This window comes from Aspergillus ibericus (genome assembly GCF_003184845.1).
Source record: "Aspergillus ibericus CBS 121593 unplaced genomic scaffold BO80scaffold_25, whole genome shotgun sequence".
NCBI classification, from domain to species: Eukaryota; Fungi; Ascomycota; class Eurotiomycetes; order Eurotiales; family Aspergillaceae; genus Aspergillus; species Aspergillus ibericus.
This window is the reverse complement of record NW_020292123.1, coordinates 27,092-46,599: the sequence shown is the minus strand read 5'-3', so window position 1 is coordinate 46,599 and position 19,508 is coordinate 27,092. Positions and strand designations below refer to the sequence as shown.

General features: G+C 52.8%; 8 protein-coding genes across 8 annotated transcripts; 4 read left to right on the top strand and 4 right to left on the bottom strand.

Annotated features, from left to right (window-relative positions):
• Positions 1-1,015: 1,015 nt before the first annotated feature.
• Positions 1,016-2,819, top strand: BO80DRAFT_384091 (acid phosphatase PHOa). Its single transcript, XM_025716941.1, has 4 exons — positions 1,016-1,250; positions 1,307-1,451; positions 1,503-1,793; positions 1,842-2,819. The coding sequence occupies exons 1-4, from the start codon at positions 1,068-1,070 to the stop codon at positions 2,636-2,638; spliced, it is 1,416 nt and encodes a 471-aa protein (XP_025574243.1). The 5' UTR covers positions 1,016-1,067; the 3' UTR covers positions 2,639-2,819.
• A 285-nt stretch (positions 2,820-3,104) lies between these two features.
• Positions 3,105-3,662, bottom strand: BO80DRAFT_502842 (uncharacterized protein). The gene is made up of 2 exons (XM_025724347.1): positions 3,597-3,662; positions 3,105-3,530 (listed from the first exon to the last, which is right to left on the bottom strand). Exons 1-2 carry the CDS (start codon positions 3,612-3,614, stop codon positions 3,144-3,146), a joined length of 405 nt encoding a protein of 134 aa, XP_025574242.1. The 5' UTR covers positions 3,615-3,662; the 3' UTR covers positions 3,105-3,143.
• A 1,113-nt stretch (positions 3,663-4,775) lies between these two features.
• BO80DRAFT_409098 (NAD(P)-binding protein) lies at positions 4,776-6,542 on the top strand. The gene is made up of 3 exons (XM_025717872.1): positions 4,776-4,883; positions 4,939-5,614; positions 5,673-6,542. Exons 2-3 carry the CDS (start codon positions 5,263-5,265, stop codon positions 6,320-6,322), a joined length of 1,002 nt encoding a protein of 333 aa, XP_025574241.1. The 5' UTR covers positions 4,776-4,883; positions 4,939-5,262; the 3' UTR covers positions 6,323-6,542.
• A 94-nt stretch (positions 6,543-6,636) lies between these two features.
• BO80DRAFT_465644 (putative glucokinase) lies at positions 6,637-8,487 on the bottom strand. The gene is made up of 2 exons (XM_025722732.1): positions 8,313-8,487; positions 6,637-8,254 (listed from the first exon to the last, which is right to left on the bottom strand). Exons 1-2 carry the CDS (start codon positions 8,422-8,424, stop codon positions 6,813-6,815), a joined length of 1,554 nt encoding a protein of 517 aa, XP_025574240.1. The 5' UTR covers positions 8,425-8,487; the 3' UTR covers positions 6,637-6,812.
• Positions 8,488-8,850: 363 nt separating this feature from the next.
• BO80DRAFT_476897 (Zn(II)2Cys6 transcription factor domain-containing protein) lies at positions 8,851-10,782 on the top strand. Its single transcript, XM_025723244.1, has 3 exons — positions 8,851-9,227; positions 9,273-10,237; positions 10,306-10,782. Exons 1-3 carry the CDS (start codon positions 8,872-8,874, stop codon positions 10,524-10,526), a joined length of 1,542 nt encoding a protein of 513 aa, XP_025574239.1. The 5' UTR covers positions 8,851-8,871; the 3' UTR covers positions 10,527-10,782.
• Positions 10,363-12,449, bottom strand: BO80DRAFT_384079 (putative choline transporter Hnm1). The gene is made up of 5 exons (XM_025716940.1): positions 12,322-12,449; positions 11,966-12,274; positions 11,866-11,910; positions 11,461-11,816; positions 10,363-11,411 (listed from the first exon to the last, which is right to left on the bottom strand). The coding sequence occupies exons 1-5, from the start codon at positions 12,407-12,409 to the stop codon at positions 10,683-10,685; spliced, it is 1,527 nt and encodes a 508-aa protein (XP_025574238.1). The 5' UTR covers positions 12,410-12,449; the 3' UTR covers positions 10,363-10,682.
• On the top strand, positions 12,345-14,577 carry BO80DRAFT_110575 (uncharacterized protein). Its single transcript, XM_025713412.1, has 2 exons — positions 12,345-14,349; positions 14,400-14,577. Exons 1-2 carry the CDS (start codon positions 12,803-12,805, stop codon positions 14,482-14,484), a joined length of 1,632 nt encoding a protein of 543 aa, XP_025574237.1. The 5' UTR covers positions 12,345-12,802; the 3' UTR covers positions 14,485-14,577.
• Positions 14,578-15,566: 989 nt separating this feature from the next.
• On the bottom strand, positions 15,567-18,840 carry BO80DRAFT_456052 (uncharacterized protein; the record flags this gene model as incomplete). The annotated part of the gene is made up of 5 exons (XM_025722146.1): positions 15,567-17,014; positions 17,597-17,753; positions 17,833-17,969; positions 18,112-18,644; positions 18,758-18,840. The coding sequence occupies 5 exons, from the start codon at positions 18,838-18,840 to the stop codon at positions 15,567-15,569; spliced, it is 2,358 nt and encodes a 785-aa protein (XP_025574236.1).
• Positions 18,841-19,508: the final 668 nt, after the last annotated feature.

Sequence of the window (19,508 nt, the reverse complement as noted above, 5' to 3'; positions counted from 1 at the left end):
GTATAGAGGCCATCCGATTATCCAGGATCTGACCGGAACTCTAGCCTTTTCCGCTCGGAGTCCGGTTAGGCCCGGTGATTTTGTTGGTATGGTGGGCCCTAATGCGGACTTGAATCCTTTGAGATGATGGAGTACTGACTGACCAATTGGATTGGAGTTAAAGCTAATCAAAATTATCTGCCTTGTACCAGTGAATATTCAGAACCTTGGCATCGAGCTGCCTCTGTGTAATTCACCAGCCTTATAGATTTTGACTATAGAGGGTTGTCAAGTGTTCTGAGGAGTTCTCGTTGGGTTTCTGTGGGTTGTACTCCAGGCAAATTCTGGTGCACATAGTAGTCACATGCAGTATTAGATAGCAGAATAATGGGGTGGATGTCCAGGATTGGGTTCCTGGATCTCCCATGGTACCAACAAAAACACCGGAGCTAGCCGGAGTAGGGTTGCATCGCTAGCAAGGTCACAAAGCCCGCAACCAGGGACAATGCGTGTCTTGGCCATGTGCAAGTGGCTGGCACGTGGACAAGTTGAGCAACATCAGCGGGAAAAACCGATCTGGAAAACTGCGGGCGGAACCTGATTCTCCCATTGGCTGACTCTTCCACCAACGATTGGCGCAGAGGGTCTGGCGGCAAACGTGAAGCTTAGCGAGCTTGGTCGAATGTCATTTTCCACACTTCTATCATTCCATGGCCGCCAGGCTGAACTTTTCCCGTAAGTCGTCCGATGCCTAGAAGGCACGCCCAGGAGAAAGTCCCGGTGATTGGGTAGGGACGGACTAGCCCGAGGCTTGACCTCCGAGAAGCCTTGCGGGCGACTCCACCCAGACCCAATCGGAGTGGGTCAATTGACAATGCCCCGCTTGGTTCTCACTCGCTCCGGCACAAGGCAGGAACGTGTAGAAGATGGCCATCCTGACTGGTCCGCGGGGTCACTGTATTCCGCCACGGTCGCATCGCGCGATATACCTGGGCACGAGACAGTCCACGATAAAAAGATGCGGTGCCCTGCAGCTCGCTTCGAAAACCAGGCGCCCTCTCTTCTTGCTGTTCGTGAGCATCCTTTCAATGGCTTCTGTGACTGCTCTTTTGGCCCTCGCGGGCCTGGCCGCTGGTGCCACCATCACCACCACCGAGCCCCCACTCGCTGCCATCCTGAAGGCTCAGGCGACCACGGTGCCTCAGACCTGGACTTCCAACGTCACCGGCAAGTCTTTTGACCGTTTCTACCAGATCTGGCTGGAGAATGTTGTAAGTATTTCATACGTCCCACAATGGCACGTCGCAATATTCACGGTTCCTTGTAGGACTACGTCAATGCTGCCAACGACACCAACCAGCAGTGGCTGGCCAGCAAGGGTATTACCCTGACCAACTACTACGGTGTTGGACACACCTCCCAGCCCAACTACTGCGCCTCTGTTAGTGGTGACAACTATGGCATGGACAATGGTAATATTGATGGATGGTTGCAATCTGCGCAGAGCTAATCGTCGCTTGCAGACAACTTCCATGACATTCCTTCCAATGTCTCTACCATTGCCGACCTGCTCAACCCCAAGGGCATCTCCTGGGCTCACTACCAGGAGCACCTGCCCTACCCCGGTTTCCAAGGATACAATTTCTCCAACCAGAAAACCGGCGCGAACGACTACATGCGCAAGCACGACCCCTTGGTTATCTTTGACCAAATCTCGAGCAACGATACCGCTTTGCGCCTCATCAAGAACTTCACTAGCTTCGAGGATGATATGAAGAACAGAGTGCTCCCCCAGTGGGCCTTCATCACCCCTAGTACGTTTTCTCCAAAGCCTCGATGTTGTATACACTAATCTTCATCAGACATGACCAACGACGCTCATGACACCAACATTACCTTTGGCTCCAAGTGGCTGCGCAGCTTCGTTGAGCCTCTCATGAACAACACCTACTTCTGGGACAACACTCTGCTGCTGTTGACCTTTGATGAGACTGAGACCTACGGTGTTCCCGAGTCTGAGATCTACAACGACCGCAACCGCGTTTTCAGCATTCTCCTCGGAGGTGCTGTCCCTAAGCACCTCATTGGCACAAAGGACGAGACCGTCTACACTCACTACTCTACCCTGGCTACCGTCGAGGCGAACTGGGGTCTTCCCTCCCTTGGTCGCTGGGACTGTGGTGCCAACATCTTCAGCTTCGTTGCTGACACCGTCGGCTATACCAACTGGGACGTGGACCCCACCCACCTTTACATCAACCAGTCTCTCCCTGGTCCCCTTGAGCAGTGGGGTTACTCTAAGTACCGTGCCAACTGGCCCATTCCCACCACCAACGACACCTGCTCTGCTGGCAACGGTATCCTGCAGTCCGTCATTGATGCCTACAAGGGCCAGAACCCTACCTACAACTACACTGCTCCCTTCCCCTACGATGCTGCTTACGGCCTGGATGTGAACATTCCCTACAGCCGTAACGGTACTACCTACGTCTCCGGTGTCAACACCACCGGCGTCGTCGGCTATGACACCAACACTACCTCCACCTCCAGCTCCGCATCCTCCTCCTCTTCCGCCGCTGTCAGCGCTGGATCTGCCATGACCATGCCTGCTTTCGGCTCCATGGCTGCGATCTTCGCTGCCGTCGTGGCTTTTCTGTAAATGCACCGTGTATAGCGGGGGGTAATGATTACTTGAATGCCTGTTGGTGAAAATGTTATGTTAATAGTTCGATGCCTTTTGTTCTACTACGAGCCATGAGTGATGTTAGATGTCAGATACTGGATACGATATGACTCAAATGCTTATAATACAGATAACAATGTTTTATGGAATCAGCTATAGGAGTGAGTGATCATGTTCGCCTATAGAACCTTCACTGTGTGTCCGAATAGTACTCGCTTGGGGCTGCAATGGCAGTACTCAGCACCCGTTGCGGCCTCGCTCACTTCAATGCGATCTCCAACTGAAACTCACTTGCCTACTGGAGCCTCTTAATCGATATGCTCACCATATACAACGATAACAAGACATTAACCAGCAACCAATATACATCCCCCAAAACCATACCTTTCCACCTAAAACCCCAAATACCTCCACAACTCACCCTCCTTACACCCCTCCCCTCCCCTCCTCCCCCCAACCACCCCACTACCCTCACAAAAAACTACAAGCATTCCAAACGAAACCAAATCGGCATCTCCAGCGGCCCCGGACTCTCCACATCCGCAGGGGAACACTCCTCCGTAACCGCCTGCCGAAACAACAAATCAGTCTCATCCGCACAACCCGTACCCGAACTATTATACAGTTCGAAGGTCAGGGTTTGACCGGCGTCACACGTATACGGGGTCTCGATGTTGAACATTTGAACTGAGCCCGCGTAGTTCCAGTATCCGCTGTTGCAGGCGCCCAGGGTCGGGTAGACGAGCGACCAGGAGATTTGGCTGCAGTTGTAGTCTTTGTAGATGAAGAGGGCGGGGTAGGTGTAGAAGTAGGCGGTTGTTAGGTGGGGGAGGGTGGTGAGGGTTGTGGTGAGGAGGAGGGGGAGGAGCTGTGGTGGAGGTGGGGGTTGTTAGGGGGGTGTTCTGGGTGGGGGGTGGGGTGGGGTTGGTCGTACCGTGAAGAGTTTGGACATGATGGGTGGGTGCAATGAGGGTGATGGTGGGGGTTGGGATAGAGTTGTGCAGTGGGTGCTGGGTTGGGGTCTGGGATGTGAAGGGGGGGGTATTTATATACTATTACTGCTCCCACAATTTTAGTCTGCTGCACAGCTGATAATTCATCGAAGAGAAGAAGGATGAAATATATTCTCCTTTTTGTCCAGTGACGCAGTAAAGACGCTCTATGCTCTTCACGCCACATCTCGTGTTCTGCATAATCCATGCGAGTAGTGGCAGATGGCTGGCAACTAGATAAGCATGTCTCGGGGAAACTGAAACAGATGCAATCAAACGAAGTGAGAAGCATGGTGGTGACGAGCTGATCTAGACTACCATCAATACTTCTGGCCAATTACAAGTTCCAGTCGTTCCTATTGGCTGTTTAACGCAAACAAGAAATACTAAGTAAGAAGCCTGTCACTCGAAACAACAGCAACTAAGGCGTCCCATACTGCCTGACTTCTTGACTGTTTTTGATCGCGTTGCTGTCGACTTCGACATACTTTTACTATATATTTCTGTGTCATTGATTTCCTGACCGTGTCTCCTTTGCCTAGAATTTCGGTTATGTATCTGTTCCCTGTCTTGGCTGGGTGCAAGGAAAGTATATATTCAATCACATTGACTGTGTCAGCCGCTTCTACAACAACTCATTTGAAGGGACTGGGGAGTTTTACTAGCATTAGGGTAGTGTTACAATTATCTTTGAACATATTTAGTTGACTTTATCTGGAGCAGTGATGCCATGGGGCTATTGTCGAGAATATTGATGGACTTCGCTCTTTGCTGTACTCTTCACCCGCCTCCGATTTCGCAGCAAACCCCGCAAATCCCGGCGGTGAAGGAATCGCGGGGCTGGTGTCTGGTTCAGTGGGTCTCCTATGTATTATCAGGTGACTGCGACCCACGGCGCGGGTGCACCTTCATCCGTCGGGCAGATGTTCCCCCGCGTCAGAGAAGTCGTGTCCATCGCTCCACCGCAGCGCTGCGCCAAGATGAACGATCAAGGTCGAGCCGCATTTCAGTTGGTATCATCCGACTGCTGTGCTTATCACTATTTATAGGGTGCTCGATGCGAAAGAGCTTATGAATCCTCAGTCGGAACCGTCATGGCCATAGCAATTGAGTCACTGTGAGAAATCAATACCTCAGCTGATGCCTATCATGCCTTGACCGGCAGCACCTCAAAGTAACAAAGTGATGACGGCACAGGACGGATAAGGCTCCGGTGGAGACAATGGCATGTGAGGCTTTCCGCGCCGTGTCCCTGAATCCCTGTGCTACTAACGCCTGTGTAAGCACTAAGGCTGGCTGTGCTTTTAGCTCTTGACTTAGTAGACAACGCGCTGCCAGTGCCATTGGGGCTGGTCGTTGCCGGAGAACGCAGTCTCGAGACACCGGTTGTTGCTTGGAGGGGTGTCTGATCGGCCATAGCGAGGCCTTTTCATAGTCAAAAGCAATATTCCTCCTCTATATATCACATTGTTGGTTTCAACTGCAGTGATCTACAGCCTCATCGGGAGGATCGATCCTTCGGAAGACCCGCAATATTATGTTCTTTTAAACTTCGGTGTCCTTCCCCTACAGCTTTTGTTCCCTCCTGTTCCCGTTTTCTACCTCAAGATGGTTTCTCTCAAAGCAGTCCAAGCATCTAACGCTGGCCTACGGGCACTTCCCAACATCACCGCCCTTTTTGTGGGAGGAACCAGTGGCATAGGCCAGAGTACATTGCGCCAGTTGGCCCGTTACGCGGACAGCCCGACAGCCTATATTGTCGGTCGCGACCAGGCGCGCGCCTCGCCATTTCTGTCGGAATTGCACGAATTGAGTCCCAAAGGCCGCTTCCATTTCATTGAGGCGGATGTCTCCTTGGCACGCAATGTCGATATTGCGTGCCGGCAGATTCTTGACAAGGAGAAGCATCTGAACTTTCTCTTCATGACCCCCGGGGGCATCTCTCTAGGAGGTCGAAATGGTGAGCGGAACAATAGCGTAATCCTTTATCGGGCTGCAAAAACTGACACAGAGCGCAGAAACCATCGAAGGCATCGACTACCTATTCGCCCTCCGCTATTACTCTCGTATGCGATTTGTACAGAACCTTCTTCCACTACTCGAGGCATCGTCGGGCCCCAGTCGCGTCGTCAGCATCTACGGCGGTGGCTTCGAGTTCTCGATTAATACTTCCGATCTCGATCTCAAGCATAACTTCTCTCTACTCAACGCCTACAAGCACTCCATCACTATGACCTCTGTGAGCATGGAATACCTCTCTAAGACTCACCCGAAGGTCAGCTTCGTCCATGCCTATCCAGGCCTCGTTGGAACCAATATCTACAATAACAGCTTCCCGTGGCCGATTTCTTCCTTTTATAACTACGCCATGTGGCCCTTTTTCTCCTTGAATCTCCAGGAATGCGGCGAACGGCATCTGTTCCATCTCAGCTCTGCCCGGTACCCGGCAAAGGAGGGAATTGCGACCCAAGGCGTGCCTGTGAACGCTGAGATGGGTGGTGTGGCTACCGGGACCACAGGGGAGGTGGGTAGCGGGGCATATCTGCTGAACTGGAAGGGGGATGTGAGCTCGAGCAATAAGATCCTGGCGCAGTATAGGGAACAAGGAGTCCCAGAGTCTGTGTGGAAGCATACCGAAGAGCTTTTGGACGAGGCCGTCCGAAGATAAGGCAATCGATTATGGTTTGGTTAGGGGACGGGCGGCGAATGTGGATAGTGTACGCTATGTACCGGAGGTTGTTTGCCATTGCCATGAGGTGTAGCGTGCTCACTCTGGACTACAAACTCAACTCCTATGTGTTCTCAAAAACCAAAATAAAACACGCCTTTTTCCAGTCGCTTAGTAGCAATAACCATTTCTGCAACCACTGCCGAGAGGCTTTAGCGATGCCATTTCATTCGCATTATTAAATGACAGAGACAAAAATTCGGGATCACAATCACGAGAACCGTATGTTGAGTCGGGTGATTCCTAAATGTTGTCTAACTTGGAGCTTTTTGTTTCTCTCCTTCATTCACTCGCAGGGAACCATCGCCCCCATCCCAGCGATACAACAGACCTCTAGTCTCCTCACCACCCTGACGCCCATTGTGGGACGCGATATGTTGACCTACATATGACCTTTCAATCTCCTGGAGTATTCCAGGTGAGCTACAAATCAAGCTTCCATCTCACTGGCTGCCTGGGCCATGAGCGCGGCTCCCACCCCAGACCCATCTTTAGCCATACTAATCCGGATTCGTTGCTCCCCAGCAGGTCCGACCTCCGGTACATCCCTCATCGCTCCACGCATCTCGGCCTCAAAAGAAGGGTAAAATTCAATCAGTGACCCGTCGGCCCCAATGTCTATAATTTCATCCTCCTTGGACCCCAGTGGTGGTATCGGAGCCGGAGGCTTCCCAATGGACGAGCCGATTCCTGCTAGGCGCAGCAGCCGGCGCCAGAGGAGAGTCACATCAGCCGTGAAGCGTTGAACACGGTTCATGGAATAACCAGGATCTGGGACACTGTCTGCAGACATTTCAAGTCTCCCACTTTGAATGATGATGGCGGCCAAGGACGCGCCTGCTAAACGTGCTGCTCGTCGAGCAATAACCGCAGCCACTAGCTGGATGGCCTGCGCATCAGCCTCGCTGACATTCTCCGCAGATAACGTGTGTTGGATAAGCTGAATCGCGCATTTCGCATGATTAGGATCCGCCTTTGCGAGCTCCGAGAGAAAAGAACTGTCGATACCGTCTCGTTGGAAGACCCACGACGCGTTGCTGCACGTCATCGTGAAAGCATTCCGGCGTAACAGTTTCAGCATGACCAATCGAAGCAGCTCCCCGAGATACAAACCTGATACTCTTTTTTCTAGCATCTGGGTCCCGGGATCCGCAGACGCTTCATCCAGCTCGTCGTCGAATGAGGTTCGCGGCAAGACCTCCATTTGGTCATCAAAGCATCCCCATTCTGTATTCATCACCATGATCTCGTCAGGATCTATTTCACTGCCTATCCTACTCACATTCGCTAGCTTCTCGACATAGGCGGCATTGGTTCCCGTCCCGAAGATAACCGCAGCGAGAGTGGAAGCTGTTTGTCCCGATGTGTAGGATCGCGTCAAAAGTGTACCGACGCCATCATTTGCAAGGACCGTCACGACAACAGGAAGCCCTAGTCGATCGATTGCTTCTTGTAGCATTCGACAGGGATCTTGACCCACGGCTTCGGGGATATCCCACCCTTTGTCCCAGTGGATAAGGCGCCCACTCGCGAGTGATGTTTGCTCACAGGTGAAACTGAATGTGAACCCTAACTGGTACAGCTGCTGATTGGTGTTCCGGAGACCCGGTTGCGTATCCAAGAACTCCGCAATCCGGTGCGCAATAAAGTCGAAAAGAGGCCGATAGCTGGGGTTCACCATAACCCCAGGCGGTACACTGTGCTTGCTCTGGATCGTGGTGAAAGTCGAATTACCGTGCAAATTGACCAGGCAGATTCTGCAATTGCGGCCACCGAGGTCGACAGCTAAAAACTTGCCTTTCTCCCTGCCCGTGGGCACGAGTCGCACATAGGATGGTAACTGCCAGACGCGCTGATGGGCGAGTCCATCCTCTAAAAATGACTTATTAGCACAACTCAACTCTCAGTGACATCTTCCTGGCTTTCTCACTGATTTGGTGAACAAAATGTCGCGTTACTCGCCTGACATCATCCGGACTGAGGTCAAATTCTTGAGCTATTTGTTCTGCTTGAGCCAGCAAGCTTGGTCGCTGCGTGGACATGGCAGACAACTGAACCTAGGATTGAGATGCCCCTCGCCGATGGTGAGTCTATTCATAAGCGATTCATACTGCGGGGATTGGGGTATTAAGTTAAGTCTACTATGGCCTCACCCGTTGGCCTTAGGTGTCAAGGCTTCGCTGGCCTCCATGACAGACATGGCCGGGATTTACCGGGCGGGCCCGAATTGCCCCGTAGCGTGTCGGCCCGATATTTTTGCGTCCGATAGTGAGACCGCCGGCACAGATCCGGACTTTGCCGGTTGCGTCCCACATCCATTTCGCCTGACAGACAAGAAACATGTCAGGCAACCACAGACTTCATTCTAACAATCGGGTGCAGAAGACCCCGAAGGCCTGCAGTTAGTCCTACCCGCTTTTTCTGCCCCAGGCAAAAGGCCAGAATGGGAAATCTCATCGTGAATCATAGTAAACTGCCGACGCCAAAAGATGAAATGCGTGGTAGAAAACGATACATGTCGTCGATGTCGTCGCTCTGGTCTTCCGTGTATCTTCGTACCCCGCGCAAATGCTGCTACCCTCCCAGAGGGGTTAATGGCCACGCGAGATGTTGACTTCAAGGATGATGTTCTTCGTAGGCTGCGCATTATCGAGGACAGACTGGGTCTCTCCGCTGCATCGAGACCCGCACTGGAATCTCCACTTCCCCAAAGTGAAGACACCTCACCGGATTTCAGTAGCTTGGGTGCCTTGTGGGATGCAGTAGTAGTGCTCGAAAGGACTGCGCCTGGTTGGATCCCTAGCTCTATCTGGCGCAAGAGCACCGTCAAGGGCCTTTGGCTATCGTAAGTTGACAGCGTCATGCCTCGGCGCCAAGCTAATGAGGACAGATTTCATGACCGCATGCCCGGCCTACATTTTATGCCACGCAAGCAAACATTTTCCTCGCCCCAGCCTCTACTCGTGGCATCGATTCTGTTCTGCTCTAGCGTGCGCGGTCCACTGGATGTCGCTGAGCTGGCACCGCATTACTTGTCAGTGGTATGCCACGCGATCGCACAGCTGAGCATTCCCGGTAGTGAAGTAGGCAAGGTACCTGTGGACTCTGAAGAGTGGGCATTCCAGACCGTGCTTGGATTAGTCCTCGCCGGGCTCCTCACTGAAGCCGTTCACCGGGAGACTGGAATCTGGATCTCGATCGCTTATCGCCTCATCTTGGAAAACTGTCCGGCCCACGTCGACGAAACCTCCCGTGAATGGCGCAAGTTGTTCAGTGGATTACAGATAATTGATCTAGAACATGCCTCACTTCATCTATCTTGTCCCATCATCCCGATCGAGTGTCCGCTGCTGGGGTTGCAGACGTCCAACCGGGATCAGCTATACCGGCTATCTCGGATGATGCATACGGGACTGACACACTTTACCGGGAGAGGCCTCCCTACCATTTGGTCATGCTTTACGGGACACCTGTCTAATCTGGGTAGTTTGACGAACAATTTCACCGCGGTCGACGCGGCGGTCATCCGGGACTGGGCCCGGCAGTTGGACGAGTGGTTGGTAGAGTTCAGTCAGTGTGCGGAGGGCTCGGAACAGGATCTCAAACTGGTTTTCCGCCAATACGTGCTTCATCGACTGGTAGTCCTGTCGATCTATCATCCGGCCCGGGGCTGTGACCTCTGGTCTAACAGTACCACACCACAGGAGCAACACGAACTACTTCTGTCAGCGAGAGCTACACTCAAGCTGCATTTGCATGACGACTCGATTTGGTCGAACTGGGACCAGGTGATGATCACCTGGGCGGCGCTTATTGTTATACAGGGTATTGAAGGCGGTGCTGGTGAGCCAGACGGTGAGTACATGGCATTGGAAAATAACACTCCAAAGCAGTTCTGCGTTTTCATTTTAATCCTTGATTAGATCTTCTTGGCATACGAATCCACCTGGAAAAGCTCAAACAGGTGATGGGGCTCGGGGACAAACTCGTTGCCCGCTTGGAAGCAAGTCTAGCTAATGTCCACACGCCAGTCGGGCCACAGGATAGTGTTGAGAACGCTGAGATGAGAGGTCTTTCGGATCAGACCTGGATCTTCGACCAAGCCAGCTTGCAGTCGATGATGTACTCGAACTGGACGGCCTAGAATCCACCCCGGCCAGCATCCTTAAGCCCGCCTGCATGGGACTGTGCACATCGTACGACCCGAATCACTTGAGGCTTTCAATGCGGGCAGATATGTCATCTGGATGTTCGCCTTCCATTGGCTATCCATGGCTTATATCACTATCCGTTGTGCTGTCTACTCTTTTGCTCGCGTAATCTTTTCTCTATACTTTCCACTTCCAACGACCCACCACCCCAAAATGAGGATGATCAGTCCACCCACCACAACACACGTATAGTTCATGTTTTCCACCGTGGCGGGCATGTTATATGGGAAGCTAAAGAAAACAATGGCGAATATCAGCCAAGCGACTGTTACGGCGTTCACGAGCCAGCCCCATTTGGCCATGTGGAACACGCCCCGGTGCATATTCACCCTCCCTGTCAGCATGTTTGTGGAAATTGGAATCAGATATGCAACGTTATTGATTGTCACCGCCGCCCCGAGCATACTGTTAAACGCAGTGCTGCTGCCCAGGTACAAACAGCCGAGGGCGGCGTTTGCTGCTGCGACCAACAGTTGGGCGTTGAAGGGGATGCCGAAGCGTTTGCTGACGCGTGCCCACGTGCGCGAGAATGGCATGGCATCGTCGCGCGCAAACGCCCATAGGACGCGTGATGTGGACAGTTGCGACGACACGACGCAGGGACCGAGGGCCACAAAGAGAATGAAAGTCAGGCCAAAGGCACCTCCCGCAGACTGGGTGACTTGGTGGAAGAGTTCGGCCAGAGGAAGACCCGTGTTGGTGGTGCTTAGTGCAGCATAATCTTGCACGCTGAACATTAAGGCAATAAGATAAGTGAGGCCGGTCATGAATGCAATGGTGATGGTGATTCCAATAGCTAAGGGTGCATTGCGGGAGGGCTGGTAGGGTTGTTAGCAGGAAGAGAGGATTCAGTGCAGGATGACTTACATTGGGCATCTCTTCGGTGATGTGGGTGACACCGTCCAGACCACCGAGACTATAGAGCGGGTTGACAAGGCCCGTGATGAAGCAGATACCGTTGCTGCTCCATCCAGTGTTGTTGATCCACGTCTTGAAGACAAAGTCACTGCTTTGGTGTGTTGGAGCACACGCGACCACCGTGACGAGGACCACAAGCCAGCCGAGCTGCAGATAGAACAGGGAGAACTTGTTGAGGGCCGGAATGATCTTGTTCCCGAAAAGCACCACCGCTGCTGTGAGCAGGTTCAGAATCTGGTAGATCACGAACGTCTGCCACGTCTTGATTACCAGGTCGGGGTGATAGAGCGCATAAAGTGCCTGGACTGAATATCGTTAGTAATGTGCTCGCGACAAGAAGGGCGATATACTCACCAACTTCGGCAAAGATCAGATTCGTCGAGGCGGTGGTGAAGATCCCTGCAGTCGGTTAGGGCTGTGATCTAGTTATCATATACTACTCCGGACAACATACAGCCACAGACGGTCAGCCAGCCGGTGATGAAACTCAAGAAGGCGCTCCATTTTCTCGGCGCCACGGCCGCAATCCAATGATACATGCCGCCTTCGGTGGGATAGCTGGAGACAAACTCCGCCAGGGAGGCGCCGAGGAAGGATTGCAGCAAGGTGACAAGAATGAAGCCATAAATAATGGCACTCGGTCCACCAGCGTTGATCTCAGTGACGATACTCAGCCCCAGCCCGGTCCAGGAAATTGTCGTGGTGGAGGCTAGACCGATGAGCGACAGAATGCTAAAGTGTCGCGTGAGCTCCTGCGTATGGCCTACACGATGTTAGTATAATAATGACAGAGATGAGGCTGGGACTTACCCATCTGGGCCAGCCGTTGCTCGTCTGCATCCAGCACCGAGCCATCTTTGGCGTGGATGATGGCTTCTTTGGTAGCAACGTCGCTCATGATGCTGTTCGTTTCTGCGACCGAGGACAGAGGAGTCGAATTGCTTGTGGCACCACCCCTGTTTTATCGATGATCATCCTCAATGCCGATGAGTGGTGTGGCCTGAGCCCGTGCTGGGCCCACTCAAGTCTCAAAGATACGAGCCCCTTGATAAGTGCGGGGAAGTCGGATAACCACCCGATAACAGAAAAGATAGCTTCTGGCCGGGATCGCCGGGTTTTGCCGGTCCGTGGCTGGCAGGCTGCATCAGGTCCCCACCTCGGGCTATCTTTCCCCGCATCCTCATCAATTCAGACTAATTCAGGCAAAATTCCGATAACCGGTGGGAGGGGTCCAGGGTATAAGACCCAATGGAACGATGTGGCGTCGGAAGACTGACCGACTCACGCCAATATGTGGTTGGCTCGGATCTTCAGCTTGGCCCTGCTGGGGGGTAGCGTCGTGGAGGCGGTTGACTTGAGCCAAGATGCACAGGATATGTTTGATGAGTCCATGACCTTTCAGGATGCTATTTATGACCCGGCTGCCTCCTACTTGCACTACTTCTACTATCCCCTCGCCGCGGGCCCGCACGAGACCCGATCGACCGTCTGGTATTCGGCTGGGCTACTCCAACGCAATGAAGGTAACGACGTCCAAGAGGCCGTCAATATCCTGGAGAAAGTCATTGGCGACCAGGAGAAGAACACCTCGGTACAATGGTATGGGGACTACACGGTCTACCCTGAACAGCCTACTGTTGGCACCCCAGCGTACCCCCCGGTGATCTACAACTCCTGGGATCCCAACTGGAGAGGGTTCATCGGCACCGCCTTAATTGTCATCTACGAGGAGTATGCGCATCTCCTGCCGGGTCATGTCCAAGACCTGATCCTCGAAAGCCTGTACAACAACACCGTTGGCGACAGCTATCGGGTGGGCGGTGTCGACGGCGACAATCTGTATCCCGCGTATTCGAACGCCTGGTTGATGCGGACGGTTGTCACTTCTTGGACCGGACGCAAATTCCACAACGCCAACATGACCGCGGCTGGAGAAGCTGACGCTCGCGAGTTCCTTGCCCTCTTTGATCGCAACGGCACCTTGTCCGAGTTCAATGGCCCAACATATGCGGGTGTATCCCTCTACGCTCTCACCATTGGTGCCAAGTACCTCGGCTCAACCAACTCGACAATCGGGCAGAACGCGGCCCGTGTAATCCGGGAGATCTGGGAGTACGAGTCATTGCTGTGGAATGCCAACTTGCGTAACTTTGCAGGACCTTGGGACCGCTCCTATGGCTATGATATGAACAAGTATGTGGCCATCATGGCGACTTGGGTATGGTCGTTGGTAGGAAAGGCAACCGTATTCCACGAGACATCTCCCATCTGGACTATGACACACGCCGATGATTTTGAAGTCTCGCCGCTCATTGCTATTCTATCCGAGTTCCACCGGACCCTGCTTCCGGAGTCGATCCTCTCGCGACTGATCTCTTTCGAGGGCGAGCACACGTACAGCGGACACGCCTATGCCCCTCCAGCCGATCTGGAGCCGCGAAACATCACCACCTGGCTTTCGGCCAATCTAACCATCGGCACGGACTCGTTCAATCAGAGCGTTGTGGGCGGCTATTCCGAGGACTCCACGTCGTTCAGCCCGTCCGTCGTTCAGTGGCTCCGTTCCGATGACTCGGTCGGTTACTTCAACTTGTATCCCACTGAAACGGCCTTGCAGGCTGAGGTCGCACCATACGCGCTGAACCTCACCTATCCTCTTGGAAACGCCTCGAGCACCTTTACATTTGTGCTAGCATCAAACCCGCTTGGAGGAAAGCGTGATATCACTGGTTTCGACGATGTGGATGGCCTCCAGATTGAGGTGGTAGGCGGGAGTGTTGATCCTCTGCCAGAGATCTCATTCTGTGGACTCGTCGGTGGTTCATGCGATATTATTCAGTAAGTGGTCTCTATACAGTGATGTATTCTGATGAGCTAACCGCTGCCAGTGACTTTGAGTTCTGGAATCTTACCTTTTCCATGCCGGCGAATAGTTCGGACGTGCCGAGCATTCAGTTCAAGTTTGCCCTGTAGGAGACTTCACATTTGTTGCTTGTACACATGAATAGCTACATGGGAATATTGATCATCTTTTATGATGGCCTTGGTCCTGATCTACAAAGGCAGAATCGCCTGGCTGTACCATGGATGACCCACTTATGAAGACTTAACTTTAACAGACGATCCACGGATTCTTCACCTGTTGAATCTGGTTCAAATCTAGCCTTGAATATTTCCTGTCGGTGATTTATACTTGGGTAAATGGATTTCAAGATCCATTGATAGTAATCCTTCGGTCGTGAATCCAGAAACGGACTGCTAAAAATAAAGCTTCTACAATAATTGATGCCTGAATAATCTGCATGAGGCTTCTAGAACTTCCATGGAAACGAACCCCGCATATGTAGAGCCTTCTCTATCAGGCACCAATCCACGTGTCATCCCCGGTATTCGCGCTCGCTCGCCCTCCCCTTCATTTCTTCCTTCCTCCTTCACATCATGGCAGCAACACAGTGAGCGAGATACGGCCATGTTCTCGGATCGGAAGTAGCTCTGATGGCCAGTATCAGGACTCGAGCTTAGATGATCCCCAGACTTGGAGTGGACGATCTAGCTGGGAACAAGACGTTTTGATTGACTGGTCTGTTGTCAGGTACGGTGGATCGCTCTCGCTACTGCAATCCGAAGATTTCAACCGTGGGCCACTGACAATCTTCATCCTGTTACCAATTTAGCCCCCTCTGCACTATGTCTCTTTCCTTGATATACCTGTCTCGATAGGCTTTTGGCCTGAATAGCAGAGGTTCAGAAAGTAGCCTAGTGTTCTGTTTCGGGATGGCAGTAGACAAAGGTACAATATGCCAGAATCTTCCAACTAGACCAGTCTCCTGGTTCCTCGGACTGATAGCATGGTAGGTAGGTTCCAACATGATCTACCCTTGCATGATCCTATATACTAACTGAGAGTCAAATGCACTGCAGATCCAATCACACCGGAGTCGATCTCAATAAGAGCAGCAAGTAGAAGGCAAGGATACAAGAGCATGGTACTCTTCCAACTCATTGAAGGTCAGGTCGGCCGGCGAACCTCAGAAACACCAAGTGTCGTGGGAGGACTATCCCCGAGAGGTGTATCCATAGGCACTAGCACTCGAAGTCCCCTGGAGATCGTCCTGATAGTTATCTTGAAACCCCAGGATCAACTGCCTCGCTTCGTGCTGACTCAAGCCATACCAGAGCATAGCCCAGCCACCATGATGAAACCTTCCCGTGGCGCGCGCAGAGAACCAGTCAAGCCTGCCATCATTCTCCGGGAGATTCCACACCAACTTGGGAAAGTCCTTCGTGATCCGAGTGAACAAGTCACCGGCAACCGCATCGTCCACACTGCGATCCGGAAATGTAACCAAGCGTGGAGTACCTCCATACTCAAACGACACAATCGCCAATGGGCTCATGGTCTCCGGATCCTGGAAGTACATCTTCAACGGCCGATTGTTCCTCATCTCCTGCACACAAAACCTCACCTCATCATCCCCAGCCCCCTGTTCCCTCAATCCCTTCACCAACCTCCCCTCATCCCTAAACTCCGCCGATGTGGTGCTCAAAATCCTCGTCCCCCTCTCAATTCTTGTCCCTGCTCCACTCGCCACAAAAATCTCTCTCTGCAAATCCACCGGATGCACAATGGCCACACTTTCCAAGCCTGGTAACTCCCTCAATAACTCCTCCACAGCCCTGATCTTCAATCTCGTCCCGAACTTCACCCAACTTTGCCCCATAAGCTCCTCGAACTCTTCCGCCAAATTAATTCTCTGAATCCTCCTCCCCGTCAACCCATGCGTCAATCCGCCCTTCTCCGCCAAATAAACCACCTTTTTCGGCTTCAACGCCCTCGCCAATTCCACAGCCGCCACATCCGCATTTACATTCAACACCTGCCCGCTCGGTGTCTCAGCCATGGAAGTCAACACAGGCAAGCACTTTGCCCTGACTGCGGATAGAATGCTGTTCTTCTCCACCCCCCTCACCTTTCCGACAAACCCATACCTCTTTTGATCGAGGTAGTCCGCCCGAAACACTCCCGCCGTGATCGGCCTGGCTGCAACCCCGACCCGCTCTAACGCCTGCACGAGCTTCAAATTCTCCTCCAGAAACAGCTGTCGCGCGATCGCCAGCGTGCGCCCATCTGTAACCCGGATCCCATCTTCGAACTGCGGCTCCACGCCAGCGTTCTCGAGGATCTGGTTCAGTTGCGGTCCACCGCCATGCACGATAACGGGGTATATCCCGATGCGACTGAAAAGCGCTAGTGTGGATGTGAGAGTTTGCAAATGGGAGGTGAGAATCGCGCCGCCGACTTTTATCACGGCGAAGGGGTGAGTCTGGGAGTGGTTGGTGGATGCGAAATGCGTAAGGTACTGGGTAGCTGTGTGCGGGGAGTCGATGTGGTTAAGGAGTTGGGCGATGGTGGATCGGGTAGCCGTTATTTGGTGGTCGTGGGAGGGGGAGTAATGCCGTATTTGTTGTACATGTTGGAAAGGGATGAAGAGGGGATGTTGACCTATGATGTTGCGGGTTGGGGAGTGTCCCGGTATAGATAAAGTCGGACGGAGAAGCGACATTATGTCGATCTGTAGTCGTAGACGTAAAATTGAGACAAAAGTAAGATATTTGCAAAGTAATGAGAACAATACTCAAGGGGGACAGTTGAGGGATTTATACCTCTCGAGGGAATTATATCTCCCAACCTTCCCCTCTCTCTACTACGTACCCTACGGAACCATCGGAAAAGAACTCAAATCCCCAAACCGCTATTCGCGTCAATAAACCAAATGACGATATCAGTAGACTAGTCCAATCTACCCAGCACCCGACACAATACACTCGTGTTAAAACCGTACCTAACGATCTAGACCAAACCCTCGACCCTCGAACATTTGGGCCGGCGTGGTTCCGCACGGACCAACTCCCTACTTTCTTCAGGCACACACCACCCGCATCGACATGTCACATCCAGCCTGCCACACACGTGCATGCATACACCACGAATCCATTCTTACCCCTCCAGGAAAATAATTCTGGACCTGTGTATGTGTCTGTGTCTGTGTCTGTGCTTCCTCCTGCAAACACCTCGGACAAGTACACGTAAACGTGAACAACTCCTGCGTCTTGTTGCGACGGGCCTGCAAGTCAACGTATTCAGACAGGTCGAAGTAAGAGGTACAGCATTCTTCGCCGGGGGCGATGTCACGGAGAGCGGTTACCATCAATCGACCACGGTCGTCGGCTTGATGTGTCACCTGGTACGTGTACAGGGGTTAGTGAGTGGGTTTGGGTTTTGGGTTTTGCGGTGATGGGCAGGGGGTGGGTGGGACGTACGTTAGGGGCGCAGGAGTGGTTGGCTAGTGTGATGCGGAGGAAGACGGCGAGACCGTATTGGGTGCCGCGGTGGGGGGCGGGAGTGCTGTCGGGGAGGATTTCCGTAGGGCCTGGACAGAGTTCGAAGACGTTGGTTTCTTCGGCGCTAATGAGGTCGATGAGGGAGGTGAGGGGGAGGGTGGAGGGGAGGGGATTGGAGGTAGGTTTTGGCCAGGTCGGTCCAGTGTTTGATTTGCCAGGCGGGCCAGGAGTCGCGGTTTGTGCGGAGTTGTTGGATACCTTGCCAGCCGCTGGTGAACCGGTCTTGGAAGGTGAAATGTTGGTGGATGTTGGTTGGGGTGGTGCCTTGGATTTCGAGGTGGCGGGTGGCGAGGAGTCGGACGACGATCCAGAGGAGGTAGTAGTCGTGATCGCCGACGTCCTGGCGAAGGATGGAGCTGTAGGCTTTCAGCCAGGCGCATTCGAGGTCATGGCGAGCTTGGTCTTCGTCTTTGCAAGACTCGTTGCACCACCAGACGTCGAGAGAGCAGTTCTTTTTGCAAGTGACGCTGTTGATTGCGTGACGGGAAACCTGGCGACTGCAGCCCAGGTTGCTGCAGAGGAAGTCATCGACACTTCCTGTGGCCACGGTTGGCAGCACGGCATAGGGAAGGTCGGCCATGAGAAGCTCGCCGGCGCGAATGGGGCCATTGGTGCTGAGGGTTCTGCCCTTGAGGGGGTTGTGGGTTTGGGTCAGGTGCTGCTGAAGAAAGAGGATTGCCTGAGTCAGGGGATTCGCAAGTGGAGTCTTGCGGACTTTTTGATGGAGAGGGCTGTACCGGTTAGCAGCGATGCAAGCTGTGGCGTACAAGGGGATGGGATCGGTTGACGCTAGACCGTAAACCAGGGCTAACTGCCTGGATAAACGGAAGGAAACATGACTTACCCGATGTCTTTGTAGGCAGGACCAAGGTTCAAACAGTCTTCCTCTATCTTGGACAGCTGGTAGAGTTGGCCGATGGTGGACATGGTGCCATGAAGTAGAGAAGCAAATTTGGAATCCTTTGAATGATGATATCCAGATGTCCTGAAGAATGGTACTCGGGTGTTTGGTCACATACCTTTTTATAACCTCAATGGACAAACTGAAGAGTATGGTTCGCATCATCGAAGTCCAAAGAGGTTACCATTCTGTATCATGCAAAAATGGGGAATTGCTAAGCCCGCACCTACATGCACACACAATCTGGAGGCGAGTCTGCGGATTCACTGCATGGCAAGTAATTGGCAAGTCACTCCGTTTGAGAACAGATATTGACCATCGTGGAACCTCAGGGATTGGCATTCGCCCAAGACAGTCTAGACCAGTTGCTCATGGGCATTCCTGTCACAAATGGATGGAAACCGCTCCATACACTCCTCATCTTGTCTCTCCCCAGATCATCAATCACACCGAACTGGTCCGGTGGAATGCGGACAAGCGATACCTGCTGGGCATTGAACAGGAGGGTTTCGTGATTCCCAAGACGCGATTCGTCGATCCCCTTCGTCACGCTGACCCGGCGGATTGCTGACACATCGGCCCTTTCCGCGGATGATGTGACCTTCTTGGAGCTCTGCACGGGGGTTGGACTGCGAAGCTCATTGCTCATTCAAGAGTTCGAGCCTGCGATCTCAACGGGTGAATATTCTTTTGT

What these genes read in the sequence shown, in the direction of transcription:
- BO80DRAFT_384079 (XM_025716940.1), bottom strand. Translation starts at nt 12,409, where the DNA reads ATGAGCGACGTTGCTACCAAAGAAGCCATCATCCACGCCAAAGATGGC. An exon ending in TCTGATCTTTGCCGAAGTTG is followed by an intron (nt 11,817 to 11,865) that starts GTGAGTATATCG and finishes AACGATATTCAG; the next exon opens with TCCAGGCACTTTATGCGCTC. An exon ending in TCACCGAAGAGATGCCCAAT is followed by an intron (nt 11,412 to 11,460) that starts GTAAGTCATCCT and finishes CAACCCTACCAG; the next exon opens with CCCTCCCGCAATGCACCCTT.
- BO80DRAFT_465644 (XM_025722732.1), bottom strand. Translation starts at nt 8,424, where the DNA reads ATGTCCACGCAGCGACCAAGCTTGCTGGCTCAAGCAGAACAAATAGCT. An exon ending in ACATTTTGTTCACCAAATCA is followed by an intron (nt 8,255 to 8,312) that starts GTGAGAAAGCCA and finishes AGTCATTTTTAG; the next exon opens with AGGATGGACTCGCCCATCAG.
- BO80DRAFT_409098 (XM_025717872.1), top strand. Translation starts at nt 5,263, where the DNA reads ATGGTTTCTCTCAAAGCAGTCCAAGCATCTAACGCTGGCCTACGGGCA. An exon ending in CTCTCTAGGAGGTCGAAATG is followed by an intron (nt 5,615 to 5,672) that starts GTGAGCGGAACA and finishes CACAGAGCGCAG; the next exon opens with AAACCATCGAAGGCATCGAC.
- BO80DRAFT_110575 (XM_025713412.1), top strand. Translation starts at nt 12,803, where the DNA reads ATGTGGTTGGCTCGGATCTTCAGCTTGGCCCTGCTGGGGGGTAGCGTC. An exon ending in GGTTCATGCGATATTATTCA is followed by an intron (nt 14,350 to 14,399) that starts GTAAGTGGTCTC and finishes AACCGCTGCCAG; the next exon opens with TGACTTTGAGTTCTGGAATC.
- BO80DRAFT_384091 (XM_025716941.1), top strand. Translation starts at nt 1,068, where the DNA reads ATGGCTTCTGTGACTGCTCTTTTGGCCCTCGCGGGCCTGGCCGCTGGT. An exon ending in AGATCTGGCTGGAGAATGTT is followed by an intron (nt 1,251 to 1,306) that starts GTAAGTATTTCA and finishes GGTTCCTTGTAG; the next exon opens with GACTACGTCAATGCTGCCAA. An exon ending in GTGGGCCTTCATCACCCCTA is followed by an intron (nt 1,794 to 1,841) that starts GTACGTTTTCTC and finishes AATCTTCATCAG; the next exon opens with ACATGACCAACGACGCTCAT.
- BO80DRAFT_476897 (XM_025723244.1), top strand. Translation starts at nt 8,872, where the DNA reads ATGAAATGCGTGGTAGAAAACGATACATGTCGTCGATGTCGTCGCTCT. An exon ending in GTCAAGGGCCTTTGGCTATC is followed by an intron (nt 9,228 to 9,272) that starts GTAAGTTGACAG and finishes TAATGAGGACAG; the next exon opens with ATTTCATGACCGCATGCCCG. An exon ending in CGGTGCTGGTGAGCCAGACG is followed by an intron (nt 10,238 to 10,305) that starts GTGAGTACATGG and finishes ATCCTTGATTAG; the next exon opens with ATCTTCTTGGCATACGAATC.